Consider the following 21,868-nt stretch of genomic DNA (forward strand, 5'->3'; position numbering starts at 1 on the left):
TCTTTTTTCCATGACGTACATTAGTTTTTCCATTCATCTGAAAATGAGTGTGGAAAACTGTAGTTGTGACTAAATATAATCTACATCATGTTAGTCAGGTGATGTGTGTCCTTAAACATTCACTGAGGAGACTCACACCACATTTCATAATATTATGGTTACGCGAGCCTTTTGAAAGTGTCTCTGTGTCGTTTTTACCCAGCACATCCATTTTCCAGCGTGTCTGTCTGCTGTCTTTTATCCTGACAGGATCAGTTGATGGGCTTTGCTCTCGTGACCAGGTGCGTTTCCTTTCACAGTTATCGTGAGAGCTGATGTGAATGCTGATTGGCTGTTGTGTTTTGATGTGAGGTCTGCACATGTTCAGTGAAGGGTTTCGACTTCATATTTACATTTATTTGGTGATTTGTGACTTTTTGCACTAATGTCAGATTTATTAATTCATTAAGGAATAATGTTACCTTTTAGTTTGTGTCCATCCTGCTCAATACATAAATGTTTATACATCATACGAAAAAGAAAGTCAAATATGAAGTGACGTTTAATTGTAAAATATTTATTTCATTTGATTATGTGAAATATGACTATTTTAGTCAAATTTCAAGCGTAAATTCCAGCATGTAGTTAAATATACCAGTAAGTTTGATTAAAATGTGTTATTGGATCGTGGTGACATATACTGTTAGATAGACGTAAATGTGTAGTGTGTTGTGAAGATGAGATGTAATGTTCTTAAGAAGTAATTAGATCAGACTCATCTCTGTTCCGGTGAGAGTTTGGTCTCCAGACGTTGTTGTGCGACTCCTGACAGCTGGAACAGAGCTCTCATCTATGCTGTTCTTTTGAATAATTAGCAGAGTTGAAGTTGAAGACCCTTAAGGCCCAGATCCAGATCTGTCAGTCTGCTTTAATGATCTGGAACAGAGATGATGCTGAATTTAATGCAACTCTCCTTACATACACTGAAACTATTTGTACAGTGACCTAAAGGAATAGTTCACCTAAAAATAAATATACCTTCATCATTTATTCATCCTCATGTCATTCCAAACATATATGGCTCTTTTTTTTCTGCAGAACACAAGAGAATATATTTTGAAGAACGTTCAAACAACGTGACCAAACAACATTGAACCCCATTGACTTCCATTGAATGAACACAAAACCACTGAGACATATCTCAAAATATCTTCCTTTTTGTTGCGCTGAAGAAAGAGACTTATACAGGTTTTTACAGAATTTAGATTTTTGGGTGAACCGTATCTTTAAAAAGTCATTGTACATTTTTAATCTTCTGTAATAATGATGATTTCGTGTCTGCATGTGGTTGATGTAATTGTGAATAGACAGCGTTGTTGTGTGGTCTTGAGACCACAAGATTAAGATTCCATCTCTTGTAATTAGAGCTGACCTGTGGTCAGTGTTAAAGTGCCATATCAGGGCCAGAGAAAGCTTGCAGTTGGAGAATGTTGTCTTTGAACTTATTGAAATAATACGTCTGTTTACATATTTTCACCAACTATTGATTGCACACAAAAATGTATCAGATTTACTTGAATGATTCATTCATCATTTCATTGTAGCGCACACACACACACAACATGTGTGTATGATCAGTGGTGTAAAGTATTGGAGTAAATGTACTTAGTTACTTTACTTAAGTATCTTTTTGGCTACTTTGTAGTTGTACTGAGTATTAAAGATATTAGCAACTTTTACTCTCTACTTGACTACATTTTTGAACAAGTATATGTACTCTTTACTCCACTACATTTGTAATGACTAATGCAATAACACATTACATTCTGCATGGCACCTATCTTATAATTAATATTGCCATTCACAGGGCATTGAAGGTACTACAATCTTGTGTATTTTGCCCTAACTTACAAAAACTTGTCAACATGGCTTCTTTATATGAATATGAGTGCAGTATCAGGTAGATGTCAATCGCTGGCGGTTTACACACGGTTAGCCCTTACCCGCTATTTCTACAGTAATATATTGGCAACACTGTTGCCAGCTAGTTACTGTAGGTCACACATCTACAAAAGCTCTTATTTTTAAAACTAACTCTTCCTAAATGTGCTCTAAACATGTTTGCTCAAAATTTGACCATGTGGTGGGACTATTGCCATGAAGTGATGTAAACCAGTAAAAAGAATGTATAGTATTTCAATTTTCAAAAGTGCTCTCACACTATATAGACAAAATATTAACCTATAGAATGAGTCGGACACAGAGAAATGAACAATCCACATATGAATCTCAACAATGGTGACAATCAACTGAACAGCTTCATGCTGCAATGCATGCTGGGTACATAGTACAAAACTCATTCATGATTGTTTGTCACCATTGATGAGGTTTGTATGTCAAGTGTCTAACTGTGTCTCAATTGCAAAGAAAGATTTTCTGACAGAGATCTTTCCATTATAACATGTAATCACTTTACCAAACATATCTTAATAAATCTTAAATGCTATATTATTATTATTTAATGATTGAATTCTTTCAGATGTATCTTCAGTTACTAAGCAAACATAAAGTTGCGGTTCCTGTAAAGTCCCTTTCAGTGTTATTGTATAAGTGTACATTTTAAAGCTACAAGAAAGTCAAAGAGTCCAACCAAAGCAAACACTGATCGCCATAATGGTGACTTAAAACATAATTGAACCACTATGAACTAGAGTTAAATCTCAATAAGATCTTACACAGATGACAGAAATAAAGTGAAAGTGGTGTCTGTAATATGTGAAGATGTTATTGATGTTTGTGTTTAATTCTCCTCTGGTGAAATCTTGACAGATTTATTGTGTTCATCTGTTATTTACACTTGTTCATCTAAGACTGTGTGACTTAAGTGCGTTAATAGATTCTTTATAAATGTATCTTCAAACAGCCATTGCAGTAGTTTACTGTAAAACACCTACAGTAACTAGCTGGCAACAGTGTTGCCAATATATTACTGTAGAAATGGCAGGTAAGGGCTAACAGTGTATGTGAAATGAGGACATGACTGCAGCTGGCGATGAGGCCCAAACCAGCATGTCCAGTGCAAAAAGGCTTTGACTTTTTAATTCTACTTAACATTATTTTATTTATCTGTTATATTGAAGAGACCTTTTTGAAGGACTTTGGTTTACTTATGAGCACTTGAGTTTAAATGAGACTTAGGGTGTTTGTAATGACGTAGGTTATGGTGTCGACCATGATTTGTTGCAATTTTGAGGTGTTCAGTCTTATTATGATTTAAGAAAATAAATGCGATTGCTCACTTCACAAATCATCTGTTTCTAGTTTTCCACTGACATGTCTCTTAAGTGTTGAGGACTAGTGCTGCTTTGAGCCTACATTCAGTATGAGTAAAATACTCAAGTACTGTTCAAATCAGATACTCGAAGACTTTTACTGAAGTCGTTTTGGAATTGGTGACTTGTAACTTGTAATGGAGTAATTTTCACTGCAAGGTATCTGTACTTTTACTTAAGTATGGTTTTCAGGTACTCTTTACACCTCTGTGTATGATAAAGGACAGGGTTAGAGCAAACATATCTCCTCTAGTAGTTTATATACTTGTGTAGTATATAAACACTCAGAGAAAGAAGCAGAAACGTGCCTCAACATCCTAATGTTTAAATTTTTACCCTCCATTTCTCTTCTCACCTCTCCGCTCACTTTTTTATTCCCTCTTTTTATCGACTTGTCTTTATTTTAATTTCCACTCCACTTCCCTCATTTGTACGCTGAAATGAAAAGTCTCGGTTACGGATGTAACCTCGGTTCCCTGATGGAGGGAACGGGACGTTGTGTCGAACCGACAGATGGGGTTCGTCCCTGAGAACCAATCGCTTCCGACTTCTTAGAAAAGGCCAATGAAAATTGGCGAATGAAATTTGCATGCCAGACTCTGCCCCCGGATATCCGGGTATAAAAGGGAGACGGCGTGCCTCATTCATTCACCTTAGTTCTGAGGAGCCTGAGACCTCTCACGACTGCTGCAGTGGACAGCACGTGTTGTGGCAAGGAGGACACAACGTCTCGTTCCCTCCATCAGGGAACCGAGGTTACATCCGTAACCGAGACATTCCCTTTCTGTCGGTCTCTCGACGTTGTGTCGAACCGACAGATGGAGTTCCTATGGAAAACGCCATAACACTGTGCCCTGTCACAATCTCTAGCGAAGCGACGGTGACTGACCTGGGCGTATCAGCCGTGAGCGCTACCGCGAAATTGTAACCTACCAGTGGGTAGGTAGGGGTCCCAGAGCTTTCTTGAAAGGTGGGAAGGCCCCTGCCTTCGGCCTCACAGGCAGCGACCTTGTTTCTCTAACAGCGAGAAGCCGCCCGGTACCGTAATGCCACTGGGTAAGCGCTACTTCCTCAATTGGGGGATGCGCTACAGAGACCACTTCCTACCGCAGGGAGGAGTTTAGTGGAGATACCAACATGGTCTCACCAATAGGGGAGAACTCATGGGAAGAAGTGCGGACTGAAGGAGTTAACCGCGAGGTGGAGGTCCACCTAAGGAGGTCATGGGTTACCAAGGTGGGAACCAGCATGAGGATACATCAGACGGAACCGCCCAACTGGGGGGTTGCAACGTCTGGTAGCACTAGGTCTGGTTAGAGCTATGTTGCGAATAACTCCGGAGATACCCGGCCTAAGGGGCAGGGCTGCTCTGCCCAGCCCGCCCGCAGGAGGTGCTTGCTAGTGATGGATGGAGTGCCTGTTCTTCACCCAGTGGGGGAAGAAGGGAGGCTAGTTAGTACCCTGACCCCCTTAGGAAAAAGGGGGGAAGGTACTGTCATTGGCGTACACCCTACCGGCCGCCAGTCTTGCCTGATGCCCGCAAGACTCGAGTCGATACCGGTTTTACACGGAGGCTGTAGGACCCCACGAAGGTGATGGGTGTAGCCCAACCCGCAGCTCTGCAGATGTCTGCCAGAGAGGCGCCTCGAGCCAGTGCCCACGAGGAGGCTGTACTCCGTGTGGAGAGAGCTCCCACCCAGTGGGCGTAGGCGATCTTAGGACAGGTACGCCATAGTGACGGCGTCCATGATCCAGTGCGCCAATCTCTGTTTGAGACAGCCCTCCCTGCTGATCTCCAAAACAGACAAAGAACTGCTCAGAGCTTCTGCGGCTCTGCGTGCGGTCCACGCAGAGGCGCAATGCGCATACTGGACACAACACGGATGGGGTTGGGTCTTCCTCCTCGGTGGGGAGCGCCTGTAAGTTCACCACCTGGTGTCTCAGGAGAGTGGTGGGAACTTTGGGCACGTACCCGGGCCGGGGTCTCAAGATAGCGTGAGAATAACCGGGCCCGAATTCTAGGCAATCTGTGGACACGGAGAATGCTTGTAGGTCCGCTACCCTCTTGAGCGTCCTCCCGAGAGCCGTCTTCATCGTGAAGTGAGAAAGAGCGGCATCTCCGAGGGGCTCCAGGACCGCATCAAGGTCGTAAGAGGGTACGGAGCGTGGGTGAGGTGGTAGCCTTCCCGTGCCCCTTAGGAACCAAATGATCAGGTTGTGCTGTCCTAGAGACTACCAGCAACTGGGTCGTGATGAGCGGCAACAGCGGCTACATACACGTTCAGTGTGGAAGGGGAGAGATTATTCTCGAGTCTCTGGAAGGACCGCACCCACTTGATTAAGCAACTCTTCGAGAAGAGCACCAGGATGAGAAGAGGCACCACTATAGGCGTATAGTCGCCTAGTGGCCAGGGCCCTAGCCTGAGTAGTGGTCTTAACCGCCGCAGGGGGTAGGCCACTCAGGATCTCCTCGTTCCGTCCAGGGACCAGACATGGAGGTTCCAGAGGTCTAGCTCGTGATGCGATAACGTGCCCTTCCCCTGGGAAAGCAGGTCCTTCGTCAGGGGAATCGGCCAGGGGGGAGCTGTCGTCAAGAGCATTAGCTCCGAGAACCAAGTCCGGTTGGGCCAGTATGGCGCAACTAGTACACTTGATGCTCCTCTTCCCTGACCTTGCACAGGGTCTGTGCAATGAGGCTCACTGGGGGGAAGACGTACTTCCGCTTGTCCCATGGCCAGCTGTGCGCTAGAGCATCCGTGCCGAGGGGGCCTCGGGCAGGGAGTTCCTTAGCGGGCAATGGGTGGTGTCCAAGGAGGCGAAGGGGTCTATCTGACCCCGCCCGGACCGTACCCAATGAGCTGGCTGCGCGGGGGTGGAGTCGCCAATCTCCCCGAGGCGTCAACTGACGAGAGAGCACATCGGCTGTCTGGTTCAGGTCGCCTGGGATATGTGTGGCTCGCAGGGATCTGCTCACCTGCGGACTCCACAGGAGGAGGCATCGGGGGAGTCGTGTTAGCTGCCGTAAGCCAGTGTTGGAGCGGTCTCATGTGCATCAACCTGAGGGCTATCACCACCGTCGAGGATGCCATGTGCCCAGGAGCCTCTTTCCGCTGACTGCTTGAAATATTCCAGGCAGTTCAACACTGACTGAGCGCAGTCGCGCTGTAATGGAGACAGAATTGAGTTCCATACCAAAAAAGAAGATGCTCCGAACAGAGGAGAGCTTGCTCTTTTTCGGTTGACCTGTGGCCCCAATCGATCTAGGTGCCGAAGCTCTAGGTCCCTGTGTGTACATAACAGATCTCATGAGTGTGTCAAATGACCCAGTCATTGAAATAGTTTAGTACCCGCACACCTCTCTCCCAGAGGGGAGTGAGGGCGGCTTCCACGATCTTCGTGAAGACTCGTGGGGAAAGGGACAGACCGAAGGGGAGGACTCTGTACTAATATGCCTGACCCTCGAAAGCGAACCGTAGGAACGGGCGATGACGAGGGAGAATTGAGACATGAGAGTAAACGTCATTCAGGTCGATTGCCATGAATCCATCTTGACATCTGATAGATGACAGGATGCGCTTCTGCGTGAGCATCCTGAATGGCAGCTTGAGTAGGTGCCTGTTCAGGGTACGCAGATCTAGTGACCCCCGCTCTTTTGGGGACGATGAAGTACGGTCTGTAAAACCCGTTGAACAGCTCGGCTAGAGGGACGAACACGATCGCTTCCTCACCAGAGGGGTGGCGACCTAGGCCCGAAGCACGGGGCATCCTTGCCTCTCCTGAGGTTAAGAGGATGCCCCGAAACTTGGGCGGGCGTCCGGGGAGTTGGACCGCGTAGCCGAGACGGACCGTATCCCGTAGTCACCGTGACGGTTTGGGAAGCTCTTGTCAGGCTCCCAGGGACCGAGGCAGGGAGGCTAGGGATACGTTCTGCTTCATCGACCTCCCGGGGGTGGTTCGATGGCTGGCAGTGCGGATCCCTCGCCGTGGGGGACACAACGCACCGTCGATTGAGAGTGCTTAGGCTGCTGATTATCCTCGACATTGGGTCTCGCCGTGACGCAACGTCGAGTTGCCGAACACCGTCGTGTAGAGGGTGAGAGCGGCTGTGATAAACGCCCAGAGAGGGAGAAAACGTTTAGAAATGGGCTGTTGGGACGGGGCAGGAACCGTCCCGGATCGACCACCAGCTATGGAATGGCTGGGGTCGGGCCCGAAGGTATTCTCGATCTCCCTGGGGTCTTCCCATGAGGGCCGCTTTGGCTTTCGCCGCGGCTGCTGACGGGGTGGTGGTCTCCTCTTCGATGTCTCGAAGAGGACCAGGGCTGCTGGGAAGCAGACGGTGCACGGGATCTCGGCCACCAGAGGGCAGTCGAGTCGCGGCTGGGGAGGACATACTTGATATCCTCGACAGTATCACTAAACAGCCCCCCCTTGCAAGATGGGTGCATCGAGAAAGCAGACTTTCTCAGTGTTACTCACCTGTGCAAGGTTCAGCCAGAGGTGTCTCTCCTGGACCACAAGTGTGGACATCGCCCGACCGATCACCTTGGTCGCCCGAGAGCGAGGTCGGTGAAGCCGCGGAGTTCCTGCATAAGCGCTGGGTCGGTCTTACCCTCGTGGAGCTCTCTCCGCGCATTGGCCTGCAGGAAGGCCATAGCGTGGAGAGAGGGGACAGCTTGGCCCACAGCAGAGTAAGCTCTCGACACCTCAGATGCCGAAAAGCCTACGTGCTTTGGATGGGAGTCTAGGTCGAGCCCCTGGGGGACATCAACGTATCCTCTAGCTGCCCCACCATCGAGGGAAGAAAGGGTGATGGAACTAGTTGACATGTACACGCCGAAGGGGGCGTCCCTGGTCATACTAGGTTCCTCATGCCCTTCCGGGGGAACACGGCACTGGGGGCGAGTGCGGCTTAGAGCCGCTCTCAAGCCCGATGTACCGTGTATCCAGCCGCGAGCGTTGGGAGAGGCAGTGCGGTGCACCGCAACCCAATGCCGGCGGCCCGGGAAAGCATGGCTGACATTTCGACGTCCGCTTCTTCCTGATCTCGACCCCCCGAGGGAGGGAGATTCAAGGAATCGTCAGAGTCTGATGCCAGTAAGTCACCCTCCGATGCTGCAACAGACATCTCATCATCACGTACCGTGTCCGATACGTGATTAAGGAATAAGACGGCGGACCGTCTCATGGGGAACGGTCAGACGAGCAAGACGAGGTGCGAACGGTCCGCGAGCCAGTGTCTGATGGATTAGTGCTCACAGTAATCCTCATATCACCCTCGCTGCTCGCCGTAGCGGGCGGCAGGGCCGCAGACGAGGTGGTGGCTGAGTCCCGTGGGAACACAGCCACCTGTGACGCAATGTCTGAATCGTCAACCGCCCGCAGTGCGGGCAGGACGTATCCACAGCATCTGCCCCAGCGTACTGGAAGCAGACATCGTGTCCGTCCCCCTCCTCGATGAGTGTGTTGAACCCACGAGAACAGCGGGACATGCCACGCTGGAGAAATTTGCTCTTTTAGAGAAAAAACTCGAACACTTCTGGAACCGCCGAGACGCCCAGGGGAAACACTGCAGGAAGGGACAGTCCGCTGCACCACGTCGTAGAGCCGGCAGTCTTGTAGCGAAGTCTGTTGATCATGAGCGAAGGCTCCGAAGAACAAAAGGTGAATGAATGAGGCACGCCATCTCCTTTTTATACCAGGATATCTGGGGGCGGAGTCTGGCATGCAAATTTCATTCACCAATTTTCATTGGCCTTTTCTAAGAAGTCGGAAGTGATTGGTTCTCAGGGACGAACCCCATCTGTCGATTCTTTAATACCCCAAATGTTTAAGATTATTATATAAATATATTTATGTATTAAAATATTTAATATAGTTTGATTTGATTGAACACACTTAAAGCAATATCGTATCAGACACTATGTATGTATGATTAATCTTCTATTTTGTGCAGCCCAGCATTAAATGAAGAAGAAATATTTAACGTTGTCATTTTAAGGCAGTAAAATGTATGTAATTTTGTTTATTTCACTTTTGACTTGAGTTTTATTCTGATCATATTTTCACATAATTTGTATAAAAAAGGTATAACATAGAAGTATTTTCATTGGTGGTCTCAGACTTTTGAAATGGATGTTGTTATGTGGTCACTAAGGTGTTCTGCTGGCAAGTTGTTGTTTACTGGTTGTAATTAAGTTGTTGCTTGTACTGGCCTGAATCAAGAGCGATAACTGTTTGTTTGGAATGAAAAATTGCATCTGATTGGCTCAATGACTTCAGGAGGTTTTCAATGGTGTTATCTTGAGTCCAGTAATGCAATGCCAACACAAATAAACACAATGTCTTATTTCTGTTATTCATTCATTTTTTCACTAAATAGGCATTTAGCTTGAGTGAACTGCAAATAAAATACAGTATTAATGTAATATGAAGAGTCTGAAATAGAAGATTTTTAAGAAATAACACATTATCAGAACAGATTGGACAGTTCTTCTGTAACCGTTCCCAGACTGCTTGGCACTTTCCTCTGGCTGTCGGATACGTCACTGTGGTGATGTGGCATTACCCGGGGTGACGGAACACTGCATGGAACACTAAAGGTGTTTGTTACTCACTTTCCTGTCTAATGTCATCTGCCAATCACCTGTCATAAAGAATGATGTTTCATGACACACGCGTGTAAAAGGCGTACTGTAAATTTATACAATTCTGCATTGTTGCAAAGCAGCTTTACAGAAAACACAGTAAAACCTAGCCATTCTCAACAATTTGCGTATAAATAACACGCTGTTGCTATATCGTGTAATACGTACGCCAAAGTTCAATTGTGCGTGCATATGATATGCCAATGTTTGCATTGAGAGATGAATGTTTGCATACATGAAGAGGAAACACTGAAATAATTTAAATTATACCGTTAGGTTTAAGGTTTGGGTGCAGGTTAATATAGGGCTGCTCGATCATAATAAGGATTATTTTGGCCAATATTGAGATCCCGATTATTTAACACGATTACTGACTAACTTTTGAAACAACATATAACTTTCTTTAAAACTTGGCTTTTAAACTGTGAATTCAACTGAAAAATAAATGTAAAGAAATAGCACAGCTGAACCACTATAAATGAAAGCTGTGTGCTGTGGTTCCCTTTCTGTCGGTCTCTCGACGTTGTGTCGAACCGACAGATAGGGTTTGTCTTGAGAACCTATCATCTTCTGACTATTTTGAAAAGGCCAATGAAATTGGCAAATTAAATTTGCATGCCGGACTCCGCCCCGGATATCCAGGTATAAAAGGAAGACGGCGTGCTCATTCATTCACCTTTTATTCTTCAGAGCCTTCGATCTCATGATCTCTACTCTGATCTACATTGATCTTCCTACACTGCTGGATCCTTACGACGTGATGCAGCGGACTGTCCCTTCCTGCAGCGACTTCTCCTGGGCGTCTCGGCAGTTCCAGAGGTGTTCGAGTTTTTTCCTTTTTTATCTAAAGAGCAAATTTCTCCAGCGCGGCATGTCCCGCTGTTCTCGTGGGTGCAACGCACTCATTGAGGAGGGGCACGGACACGATGTCTTCCTCAAGTGTTTGGGTCTCCGGCAAGCTGAGGCAGCCTTTGTGGATACGTCCTGCCTGCACTGCGGGCAAATGGCAATTCGTTGCGGTCACGGGTAGCTGTGTTCTTTTTGGAAGCAGCCGCCACCTCGTCAGCTTCCAGTCCTAGGACCGCAGCGGCTACAGCCCTGCCGTCCCCGACGGCGAGCGGCGGGGGTGATATGGGGATCTCCGTGAGTGTCAAACCGTCAGCCACAGGCTCGCGGACCGCTCACGCCCCGTCTCGCTCGTCTGACCATCCCCGAGGAGACGGTCCTACCCCGTCTTGTTCCTCCGCTACGTACTCGGAAGTACGTGACGATGATGAGATGTCGCTTGTAGCATCGGAGGGCGACCTATTGGCATCCGATCCCGACAATTCCTCGGAGCTCCCTCCCTCAGGGGGTCGAGCCCAGGAAGAGGCGGACATCGAGATGTCAACCACGCTTTCCCGGGCCGCCACGAGCATTGGGCTGCAGTGCACCGCACAGCATCTCCCCCAATTCCCGCGGCTGGATACGTGGTACCTCGGGTCCGGACGCGGACCCCGGTCCCGTTTTTCCCGGAAGTGCATGAGGAGCTTAGTAAGACATGGAACGCCCCCTTTTCGGCTTGTTTCCGTCAGACTAGCTCGCCTGCGCTGGTATAGCAACTGCCTAGAGTTGTTGGCTGTGCTACTTGCACTGAGGAGGCTGCAGCCCCTTGTGCAGGGCAAGCACGTGCTGGTCCGGTCGGACAGCACAACTGTCAATCGCCAGGGTGGCATACGCTCACGGCAGTTAACAGAACTCACCCGGCGCCTCCTCCTCTGGAGTCAGCAGGTGACAACGTCCTTGCGAGCCACATACATCCTGGGCGACCTGAACCAGACAGCTGACACGCTCTCTCGTCAATTGACGCCTTTCAGAGAGTGGCGAATCCATCCCCGCGCAGTCCGGCTCATATGGGAGCGGTTCGGCCAGGCGCAGGTGGACCTGTTTGCCTCCCCGGACTCCACCCATTGCCCGCTTTGGTAATCCCTGACCGAGGGTCCCCTCGGCACGGATACCTTCATGCACAGCTGGCTGCGGGACAAGTGGAAGTACGCCTTCCCCCCAGTGAGCCTCATTGCACAGGTTCTGTGCAAGGTCAGAGAAGAGGAGCATCACGTGTTACTAGTTGCTCCCTACTGGCCCAACCAGACTTGGTTCTCAGAGCTGATGCTTCTGATGACAACTCCTCCCTGGCCGATTCCCCTGACGAAGGACCTTCTTTCGCAGGGGAAGGGCACGTTGTGGCACCCAAGACCAGACCTCTGGAACCTCCACGTCTGGCTCCTGGACGGGACGAGGAGATCCTGAGTGGCCTACCCCCAGCGGTGGTTGAGACCATAACTCAAGCTAGGGCCCCTGCCACTAGGCGGCTGTACACCTTTAAGTGGCACCTCTTCTCGTCCTGGTGCTCTTCTCGAGATGCTCGATCGGGAACGTGCTGTCCTTCCTACAAGAGAGACTTGAGAGAAATCTCTCCCCTTCCACACTGAAAGTGTATGTAGCCGCCATCGCCGCACATCACGAACCAGTTGCTGGCAAGTCTCTAGGACAGCACGACCTGGTCATTAGTTTCCTAAGGGGCGCAAGAAGGCTGAATCCACCTCGTCCGCGCTCCGTACCCTCTTGGGACCTTGAAGTGGTCCTGGCGGGCCTCCAGAGGCCCCCCTTCGAACTCCTGGGAGAGGCCGCTCTTTCTCATCTTACGATGAAGACGGCCCTCCTGGTGGCACTCGCCTCCATCAAGAGGGTAGGGGACCTACAAGCATTCTCTGTGTCCACAGATTGCCTAGAATTCAGACCTGGAGATTCTCACGTGATCCTGAGACCACGGCCTGGCTACGTGCCCAAAGTTCCCACCACTCCCTTTCGGGACCAGGTGGTGAACTTGCAGGCACTCCCCACAGGGAAGGAAGACCCAACCCCATCCGTGTTGTGTCCAGTACATGCATTGCGCCTCTACTTGGACCGCACGCAGCACTTCAGAAGCTCTGAGCAGCTCTTTGTCTGTTTTGGAGGTCAGCAGAAGGGGAGGGCTGTCTCCAAACAGAGACTGGCACCCTGGATCATGGACGCCATCGCTACGGCGTACCGATCTCAAGATTGCCCGTGCCCATTGGCAGTTAGGGCACACTCCACCCGGGGTATAGCCTCCTCGTGGGCACTGGCTCAGGGCACCTCTCCGGCAGACATCTGCAGGGCTGTGGGTTGGGCTATGCCCAACACCTTCACGAGGTTCTACAGCCTCTGCGTGGAACCGGTGTTAGCCCGTGTCTTGCAGGGCAACAAGTAAGAAACGGTGACCGGTAGGGCGTATGCCTGCGAAAGCGCCTTCCCCCCTCCCATCTAGGTGAGTCAGTGTGCTATTTCCGCTTCCCTTCTTCCCCCCACCGAGTGAAGAATAGGCATTCCATCCATCACTAAGCACCTTCCTGGGGGCCGGGCTGGGCAGAGCAGCCCTGCCCCCTTAGGCCGGGTACCAGCTGAGTTATCTACCACATAGCTCTAACCGGACCTAGTGCTCCAGACGTGGTAACTCCCCCACGGGGTGGTTCCGTCTGATGTATCCTCATGAGTGGGTCCCACCTCAGCAACCCATGACCTCCCTAGGTGGACTTCCACCTTGCGGTTAACTCCTTCAGTCCACACATTTTTCCCATGAGTTCTCCCCTGATGGCGAGACCATGTTGGTGTCTCCACTAAACTCCTCCCTACGGTAGGAAGTGGTCTCTGTAGCGCATTTCCTCAGTGAGGAAATAATGCTTACCCAGTGGCCCTTACGGTGCCGGGTGGCTTCTCGCTGTTAGAGAAACAAGGCCTCCGCCTGTGACGGCCGGTGGTAGGGGGCTTCCCAGCTTTTTGGTAAAAGCTCTGGGACCCCCCTACCTCTCCACTGGATGGTCACAATTTTCGCGATGGCGCTCACGTCTGACATGCCTAGGCCAGTCAGTGTCACCTCGCTAGAGATTGTGACGCGGCACAGCGCTGTGGTTCGACACAACGTCGAGAGACCGACAGAAAGGGAACGTCTTGGTTACGTATGTAACCTCTGTTCCCTTATGGAGGGAACGAAACGTTGTGTCCTTCATGCCACAACGCTGGCCGCCCACCACAGTGGTCGAGGAATGCTCTCAGGCTCCTCAGCCCAAAAGGTGAATGATAAGAACGCCGTCTTCCTTTTATACCCGGATATCCAGGGCGGAGTCCGGCATGCAAATTTAATTTGCTAATTTCATTGGCCTTTTCAAAATAGTCAGAAGATGATAGGTTCTCAAGACAAACCCCATCTGTCGTTTCGACACAACGTCGAGAGACCGACAGAAAGGGAACAGAGGTTACATACGTAACCAAGACGTGTTATACCACAAGAAAAGAGATGATCTTTGCAAAATGGAATCGTTTTACCTATTATTTAGTTTTTTGTAATTGTTAAATGCCAAAATTGACGATTATGATTAATTGCACAGCCCTAGGTTAATAGGACAAAATGCCGTTTAATATGCATGCATGCTAAAATTGTCGTATCATATGCACAGAAAAATAGGCGTATTGTATGCACAGCACGCACAATTGAACTTTGGCATTCGTATTGAACAATATTGCAACAGCGCGTGTTAATGGGTTCAGTAAAACATACAACGGAGACTTCACCAATATGAACATTAGTAATGTAGATTTTATTTGGTCTGGTAATTTAATAGCGGTAGTAGCAGGTATGCTTTTTAATGATCATGATAAATAAAACATTGCATTTTATTGTTCAGATACTGTATGCAGATAAAGACCACATGAAATGACATTTGCAATGTGATTAACATCTGTAATGGTACTTATTTGTGAAATTCATTGAAATTAGACTGGATTGTGAGAAATAAATATATAATATTTTTTTGTTGAAAAGAAAAGTTGTGAGGTGCTTTGTGTGTGTATTTTGATTTATTAATATGATTTTGATGATATATTTTTTCTTTAGAATAAGATAGACAGATGAATTATGTGCAGTAAACCAGGAACACTGATTAAGAAAACATGGTGAATGTTTGTCATGTCGTTTTGGTTTATTTGTCACACAGCAAATGTTTAATTCCCACCACCAGCCAAGCGGTACTGCACTGAATAAAGGTAAATTAAAGAAAATAGCCAATAAACAATGTGCTGCTGGATCTGACTGTGTATATTTGAATGTCTGTATGTATTTGTTTCTGTCGGTTCTTCTGTATTTAATTTACAATCAATCTTGGGTTTTTTCTAGCGGATAACACATAACGCTGGATCAGGTTCAGTGTGTTTACGATCCCACTGACTCATTGTCTTCTTTTATGTGTCCACAGAGAGAGCTTAAAGACCCACACTACATAATTACCCAAAGCCATTCCTCTGTAAACCTATACAACATTATTTTATATAGATAATAAAACATAGAATCAAATAATAAAAGATCAATCGAAGATATGTGGAGAAATACAATTCAATTAAACAATGATGATGTCCAAACTGCCGTTACTTCTCTCGTATTATTCAGTGTTTTATGTCTGTATAAGAGTCTTGGGATGCAGCGTATTACATGGATCATCCCTTGCAGTGTTGTTAAATAAATAACCTTAACTGTACTACTAACAGTTTTGCTTTTTTTAAGGGTTTGTTATTCCCAGATATCAAGTCAAGTCAAGTCAACTTGATTCATATAGCGTTTTTTACAATTTTCTTTGTCACAAAGCAGCTGTACATGAGACATATTGACTATAAGCAAAACATTTTAAATTATATATGTAAAAACAAAAAAAAAGGTGAAAACACAGAAGACAGACACACCCACATCTAAAACACTCCACACACACAATATGCACACGTACTAACACACATAGACACACAAACAAATGCGCACACACACGGACGCGCACACACAGACACGCACACACACAGACACGCACGGTGAAAAGCACACATTTAAGACAAAGGAGAGAGAAACACAGGTCAAATATTAAACAGACTATAAATTCCTATATGCAATATTAATTAAGTAAAACTTTAAAATTCTAAAGCAGCCCCCCGGCCAGGAAAATAGTGCAAAACAGTATGCAAATGGTGGTGAGGAAGCCGAAACCGCAATGGAGAAAAAAAACTCAGGAGAACCCAGGCCCAACCAGGGGATTCCAGTTCCCCTCTGGCAAAAGCTGCTGCCTCTGCACAAGCTCGACAGTGCTTGCACAACAAGGCTAAATAAAAATAAATAAACTTAATAGATTAAATAAAAATGATAGATTTAAGATTATCATTAATAATCTAATAGCATTTTAAATTTTGTAGTGAAGACGTGTCAAGTCGCCACATCTTTCTTTATCCAGCTCTATCATCCCAGCTCTTGTCAGGTCGCCGCTTCTTCTCAGCTCTTGTCAGGTCGCCGCTTCTCATTCTCCGCTCTACCATCAGGTCTGGGCATGAACTGCATCCTACTTGCTGTGGTAACCTTGGAACAATGAGACAAGACTGGCTGAGAGTTGAGTACTGTTCTGTACTCTTTGATGTAACAAGTACATCAGTTGTTGTTGGAAGTGTTCCTGGTTTTGGTTGATCTAACTAATGCAAACTAAACCCTCAGGGGATTTATATTATGGAAGTGTAGTGTATGCAAGATTAAAAAGATGCGTCATTTGTCTAGAGTGTGTCTGCCTCCTGGGCAGTGTTCGAATTGTGTCGAAGCTCTTGGGGGGTCTCCTAACCAGCCCTTAAAAAATAGATCTTACTATTATTTTTCTGTTTTGCATTGTACGTTTTTTATTCATAAAAACACAATTCTTAAGATGTAGCTTGTTTGATGTCTGTCTTGCTGAGATTTCGCTTTTTGCAAAATCTCTTAAATTTATTGATAACAGTAAGATTACAATTTTTTCAAAATTTATGATAACATTTTTCTTACCAATTTAGATTTTCCTTTCCTTTATTTATTTATTTTCTTGTCCTTTGATTCTTGTTCTTTATATTACTGTAATGGAGTGCTGTTCCTTTTTTTCGAATATTAATACAACAATTCATTGGAACGAGTGAGGAAGAGGACGCGTAAAATCAATAGTGGCTGTCTGTACAGTGATGCCAAACCAGCCAGTCAGAAGCATATCAACGTTTTAAACATGATTCATCTCTTGATAATGTAGATCAAGTATATGTATGAACCAATGCAGAATAAGAAAAACAAATGTAATTCCTTTGGGCGAAAGCAATAGCCTTCTCGTCAAAGAACGGAGCGCAAAATAATTTCTGGGGAATGCAAAAGTTTTCTGAAGGAAGAAAAATATTCTAGGGGAAACGCAAAAGTTTTCCAAAGGAACGCAATGTTCTTGGGGAGAGCAAAAGATTTAAAATATTTTTGCTCCCTTTCCTATTTTTCCACCACCAGTATGTCCCGTTAGTTGCTTAGTAATGCATCGCATCTGTTTTGACAATGTGAAATAACATCGTACATAAAGAAAGACTTGCATATCAAAATTATAGTAACTGTTGAGTTTAAGAAAAACGCTTTCAATATAAGAGGATCTGCACACGCCATTGTGTCAGTGCGACATCTCTGTAAATGTCTTCATCGAACACTGTGTGGCGCGCTTGAGCATGCATGGATTTTTCAGATAAAAATTTCATTTTATTTGCATCTTATGAAATTGGACAAATAACAGACAACAGTGTTTTGTTTTAGCGAGATAATTTGACAAAAATAATTTTGGGGTTTTAAAAGTCTAGTTTTAATGGAAAACCAGGGGACCCCCAAATTCATTATTTTAGACCTTATGAGGGGTCCTTTAAAGCAGTGGTTTTCAAACTTTTTAAAGAGCGACCCTTAAAAAAGATTAGGCGACCCACCTCTCTCTGTCTATATCTAATATAATATATAATTACGTGTGCGCGCATTTCAGTATATATATATACAGTATATATATATATATATATATATATATCGCGGAGCGAAGTAGCTAATGAGTATGTGTGTGCGCGCGTGTCTGTGTGTTTATACAACTTACTTAATGAGAAGGGTGGGCCTGCTTATTCTGCATAATCTGTTCCCAAGCTGGTTCGCAGGACGAAAGGGCAACGCGCATGTCCGGAGAAGCATCCAGTTTGTTTCGCTGTCTCGTCTTCATTTTGGTCAAAACGGAAAATCCTGTTTCACACATATAGGTGGTTGTGAAGGGTAGTAGCAATAAAATGCTTGCTTTGCTCAGCATGGGATACTCCGTGGAAAGGCCTATCCAGAAAGAAGACAATTTTACTGTTTTGTGACGATTTTTCAACGTGCTGTCACAAGTAAGCTGAAGCATTTCTGATTCTTCTTCAGAGGTTAAATTCAGTTTAGCAATTGATTCTGGAGTTTCAAAGTCAAAGGGATTTTTCACCCACTCCTTGTCTTTTAATTCATCAAACTTCTCCTTGGGAAAGTAGCGACAGAAACTGCCCGTCAGTGCATCCAGATGTGACTGAATGAGACGTGTTAGACTTGCGACCGATTTCTTGCAAACATCATTTTCTTCAATGTGTCTCATCATTGTCGGAAACATATAGTAGCTTGCGGTTTTGAGTCGCAGCTGCCAGAGTTCGAGTGATTTCTGGAAAGCCTGAATTTGTTCGCAGTGTCTGAAAATATTGTCCTCCCGTCCTTGCAGTTTTAGATTCAGTTCGTTTAGAACAGAAAATATGTCGGCAAGATAAGACAGGGTTAAAAGCCATTTCTCATCGCGGAATGAGCTTGCGAGAGGTGACCGTTTCTCAGCAAGAAAAGCATGTATTTCATCCCTCAACTCGTACACTCGGCTGACCACCCTTCCCTTTGACAACCATCTCACATCTGTATGAAAGAGTAAATGTTTGTGCTCGGCTCCCATTTCAGTACACAAGGCCTCGAAAAGTCGGCTATTAAGAGCACTGCCTTTAATAAAGTTCACAACTTTGACAATGTCTTTCATCACTACTTCAAGTTCCGGTGGTATTCCTTTTGATGCTAATGTCATGGCTCTGCTTCCTTAGTCAGGTTTTTCTTGGTCCTGTAGCAGAGTCATGGCAAAGCCTTTGGTTATGTGTGGAGAGAAACATATTATTGTCCTTTTGACAATAATATACGTTCTCTCCAGTGTCTCGTCTCTGTTCCCGCCATCTCGTTTCCTCGTAATCTTTCCCTGAGTGTTTGATTACCCACACCTGCCCCATGTCGTTATCCCTCGTTTGTCTTACCTATATATACCCTCTTGTTTCTTTGTCCTGTGCTCGTGGATTGTACGGTGGTCGTTCGATGTGTGCTTTGTGCCAAGTTCGTGCTGTTCTGACTTAGTCTCGTGTCTTGCTCTTGTTCCTGTTCCCTGTCTAGTGGTTGTATTTGTTATTGTATTATTCTTATTATTTTTTATCTTGTTTCGTCTTGCCCCCTCGTGGGAAGTTTTTGTTTTGTTGTATTAGTCTCAGTTTAGTTTTTCCCCATTGTGGGTGTTTTAGTTTCTGTTTTTGTTCTTTGTCTTAAATAAAGTATTTTTGTTAACCCCTTCACACCTGCCTGCAATTGGGTTCTCTGCACCACGTTCGTGACAGCTAAAGCTTCGCGATGAATGAAACAATGATTCCAAACAATGTTCTTTCCTGCTGCATCCTTAATTCTTCTGACAACTCCACTATGTTTTCCAGTCATGTTGGCCGCTCCATCGCTGGTGATGCCTTTGCAGTTAGCCCAATCCAGACCGCATTTAGTCATGAAAGCATTTAACTCTTCAAAAATACGAGCTCCTGACGTGCTAGAAGGTAGCGTTAGGCAGCACAAAAGATCTTCGACAAATTCTCCTTGCCAAATGTAACGAACATAAACCAGTAACGTAACACTTGATGAAACATCAGTGCTTTCGTCCAGCTGAATAGCAAAATCTTTTGCTGACTTCAGTCTCTCTAAAAGCTGGTTTTCCAAATTTTGCGCAATATCCCCAATTCGACGTGACACTGTATTGTCACTAAGAGGAATTAGTTTTAGCTTTTCAGATGCCTTATCATCCAGAACTGTATTAACTATGTCTAGTGCAGCAGGTAGTATTAATCTCTCTGCAATTGTATGTGGCGCTTTTTCTTTGGCAATACGATATGAAACTTTATACGATGCCAGGTGCAATTTGTGATTGTGTGTTATGCTTCTGCTGAGTACCTGAGCTGATGACTGAATTTCTTGAGCCTTCCTCTGAAAAAAGCCAATGGTTTGTCCGCCAGGTCGGCATGGCGCGTATTTAAATGTCTTTCCAGCTTCGCTGGCTTCAAACTTTCATTTGCCAACTTTTCCCTGCATATTACACACATTGGTATGGCAGCATGGTATGCGTCAGAACAGTTGACAAACCCAAACTTTAAGAAGTCATCTTTAAATGGCCTTGCTGTGGATGTCTGCTTATTCTTTGCTGGGACATAACTGCCATGTTGTTCCTGTGCATCGCCTTCGCGGTCTTTCATGCTGACCTCCGCTTCTGGAGGCAAGGATGGACGGCTGACGGCATTTTCAGCTCCTTCGTTTGAAGAGGTCTCGCTCCCAGGCCCTCTTTTACTTGTGAAAAAATCGTAAATGGTATTTTTTGGCTTTGGCTTGCTCATGTTCAGCATAAAGACGGGTGTCACGGTACTGAAGCCTTTGCATCATCTCACAGGGAGAAAGAAAAATGGCTGCTTCAACGACACTGTGTACAATTTACGTGGGTCAGGTGACACAGTGATGGATTTATGGACTTATTTTGCGTGTATTCAAATAATTTTTAAGTGTGTTTCTGTTCAAAATTCTTGTTATTATTGTATAATAAAATTGAATTAATTATTTTACTAACATTTTTCTTAAATCATCCTGGTGACCCAGGGTTTGAAAACCACTGCTTTAAAGCTTATGAGGGGTCCGGGACCGCCCCAGCCTCCCTCAATTTGAACCCTGCTTCCGGAGAGTGCAGGGAAGACTGTTCCAAAGTTTAAGCGCTAGATAGGAAAAGGATCTACCACCTGCACTTGATTTTGAAATTCTAGGTATTACCAACTAACAGGATGCCTGAGAGTGTAATGCACGTGAAGGACTGTAATACAAGAGAAGTTCACTCAAGTACTGAGGAGCTAAACCATGTAGGGCTTTTTAGGTAATAAGCAAGATTTTAAAGTTAATGTGATGCTTTATAGGTAACCAGTGCAAGGCTGTTAGAACCGGGCTAATATGCTCAAAAATATCAACCTCTCAAAAATAATTTTGACAGGTTTATTGACCAATTCAATTCAGTCCCAGTGGTTTATTTAGCATATTTTGTATTAAGTGAATGCTTTGCTGAAAAGATGTGTCTTTAATCTAGATTTAAATTGGGAAAGTGTGTCTGACCCTCGAATAGTATCGGGAAGGCTATTCCAGATTTAAATTGGGAGAGTGTGTCTGACCCTCGAATAGTATCGGGAAGGCTATTCCAGAGTTTAGGTGCTACGTATGAGAAAGCTCTACCCCCTTTGGTGGATTTAGTCATTCTAGGTTTTATCCAAAGTCTGGAGTTTTGAGATCTTAGAGAGCATGATCTGTAGTGTGGTAGAAGCTCTGTTATGTACGTAGGGGCTAAACCGTTTAAGGCTTTATAAGTGATTAAAAGAACTTAAAAGTCAATACGATACTTAATGGGTAACCAGTGAAGGGTTGATAACATTGCTGTTATGTGATCGTATTTTCTGGACCTGGTTAGAACTCTGGCAGCTGCATTCTGAACTAACTGCAGTTTGTTTATTGATGATGCAGGACAACCACTAAGTAGTACATTACAGTAGTCAAGTCTTGAGGTCACAAATGCATGAATAAGCTTCTCTGCGTCAGCAACACATAAAATATTTTGTAATTTGGCAACATTTCTAAGGTGGAAGAAGGCTGTTTTTGTGACATTTGAGATGTGATTTTTAAATAACAGGTTGCTG

The 21,868-nt window shown here is 45.5% G+C and overlaps 1 protein-coding gene across 5 annotated transcripts in view; it reads left to right on the forward strand.

Annotated features, from left to right (window-relative positions):
* The window catches only part of slc8a2b (solute carrier family 8 member 2b), a 140,706-nt gene that overhangs the window by 39,356 nt on the left and 79,482 nt on the right, over positions 1-21,868 (forward strand). For 4 of the 5 annotated variants that reach the window (XM_057350861.1, XM_057350863.1, XM_057350857.1 and 1 more), the window contains exon 2: positions 203-281. The exons of the other annotated variant lie outside the window; for it this stretch is intronic. In XM_057350861.1, the coding sequence (XP_057206844.1) occupies positions 259-281 (23 nt within the window). In that variant the 5' untranslated portion in view covers positions 203-258. The remainder of the gene's footprint in view (positions 1-202; positions 282-21,868) is intronic. 5 annotated transcript variants of the gene reach the window in all.

The sequence above is a fragment of the Triplophysa rosa genome, linkage group LG14 (genome assembly GCF_024868665.1).
Source record: "Triplophysa rosa linkage group LG14, Trosa_1v2, whole genome shotgun sequence".
Classification (NCBI taxonomy): domain Eukaryota; kingdom Metazoa; phylum Chordata; class Actinopteri; order Cypriniformes; family Nemacheilidae; genus Triplophysa; species Triplophysa rosa.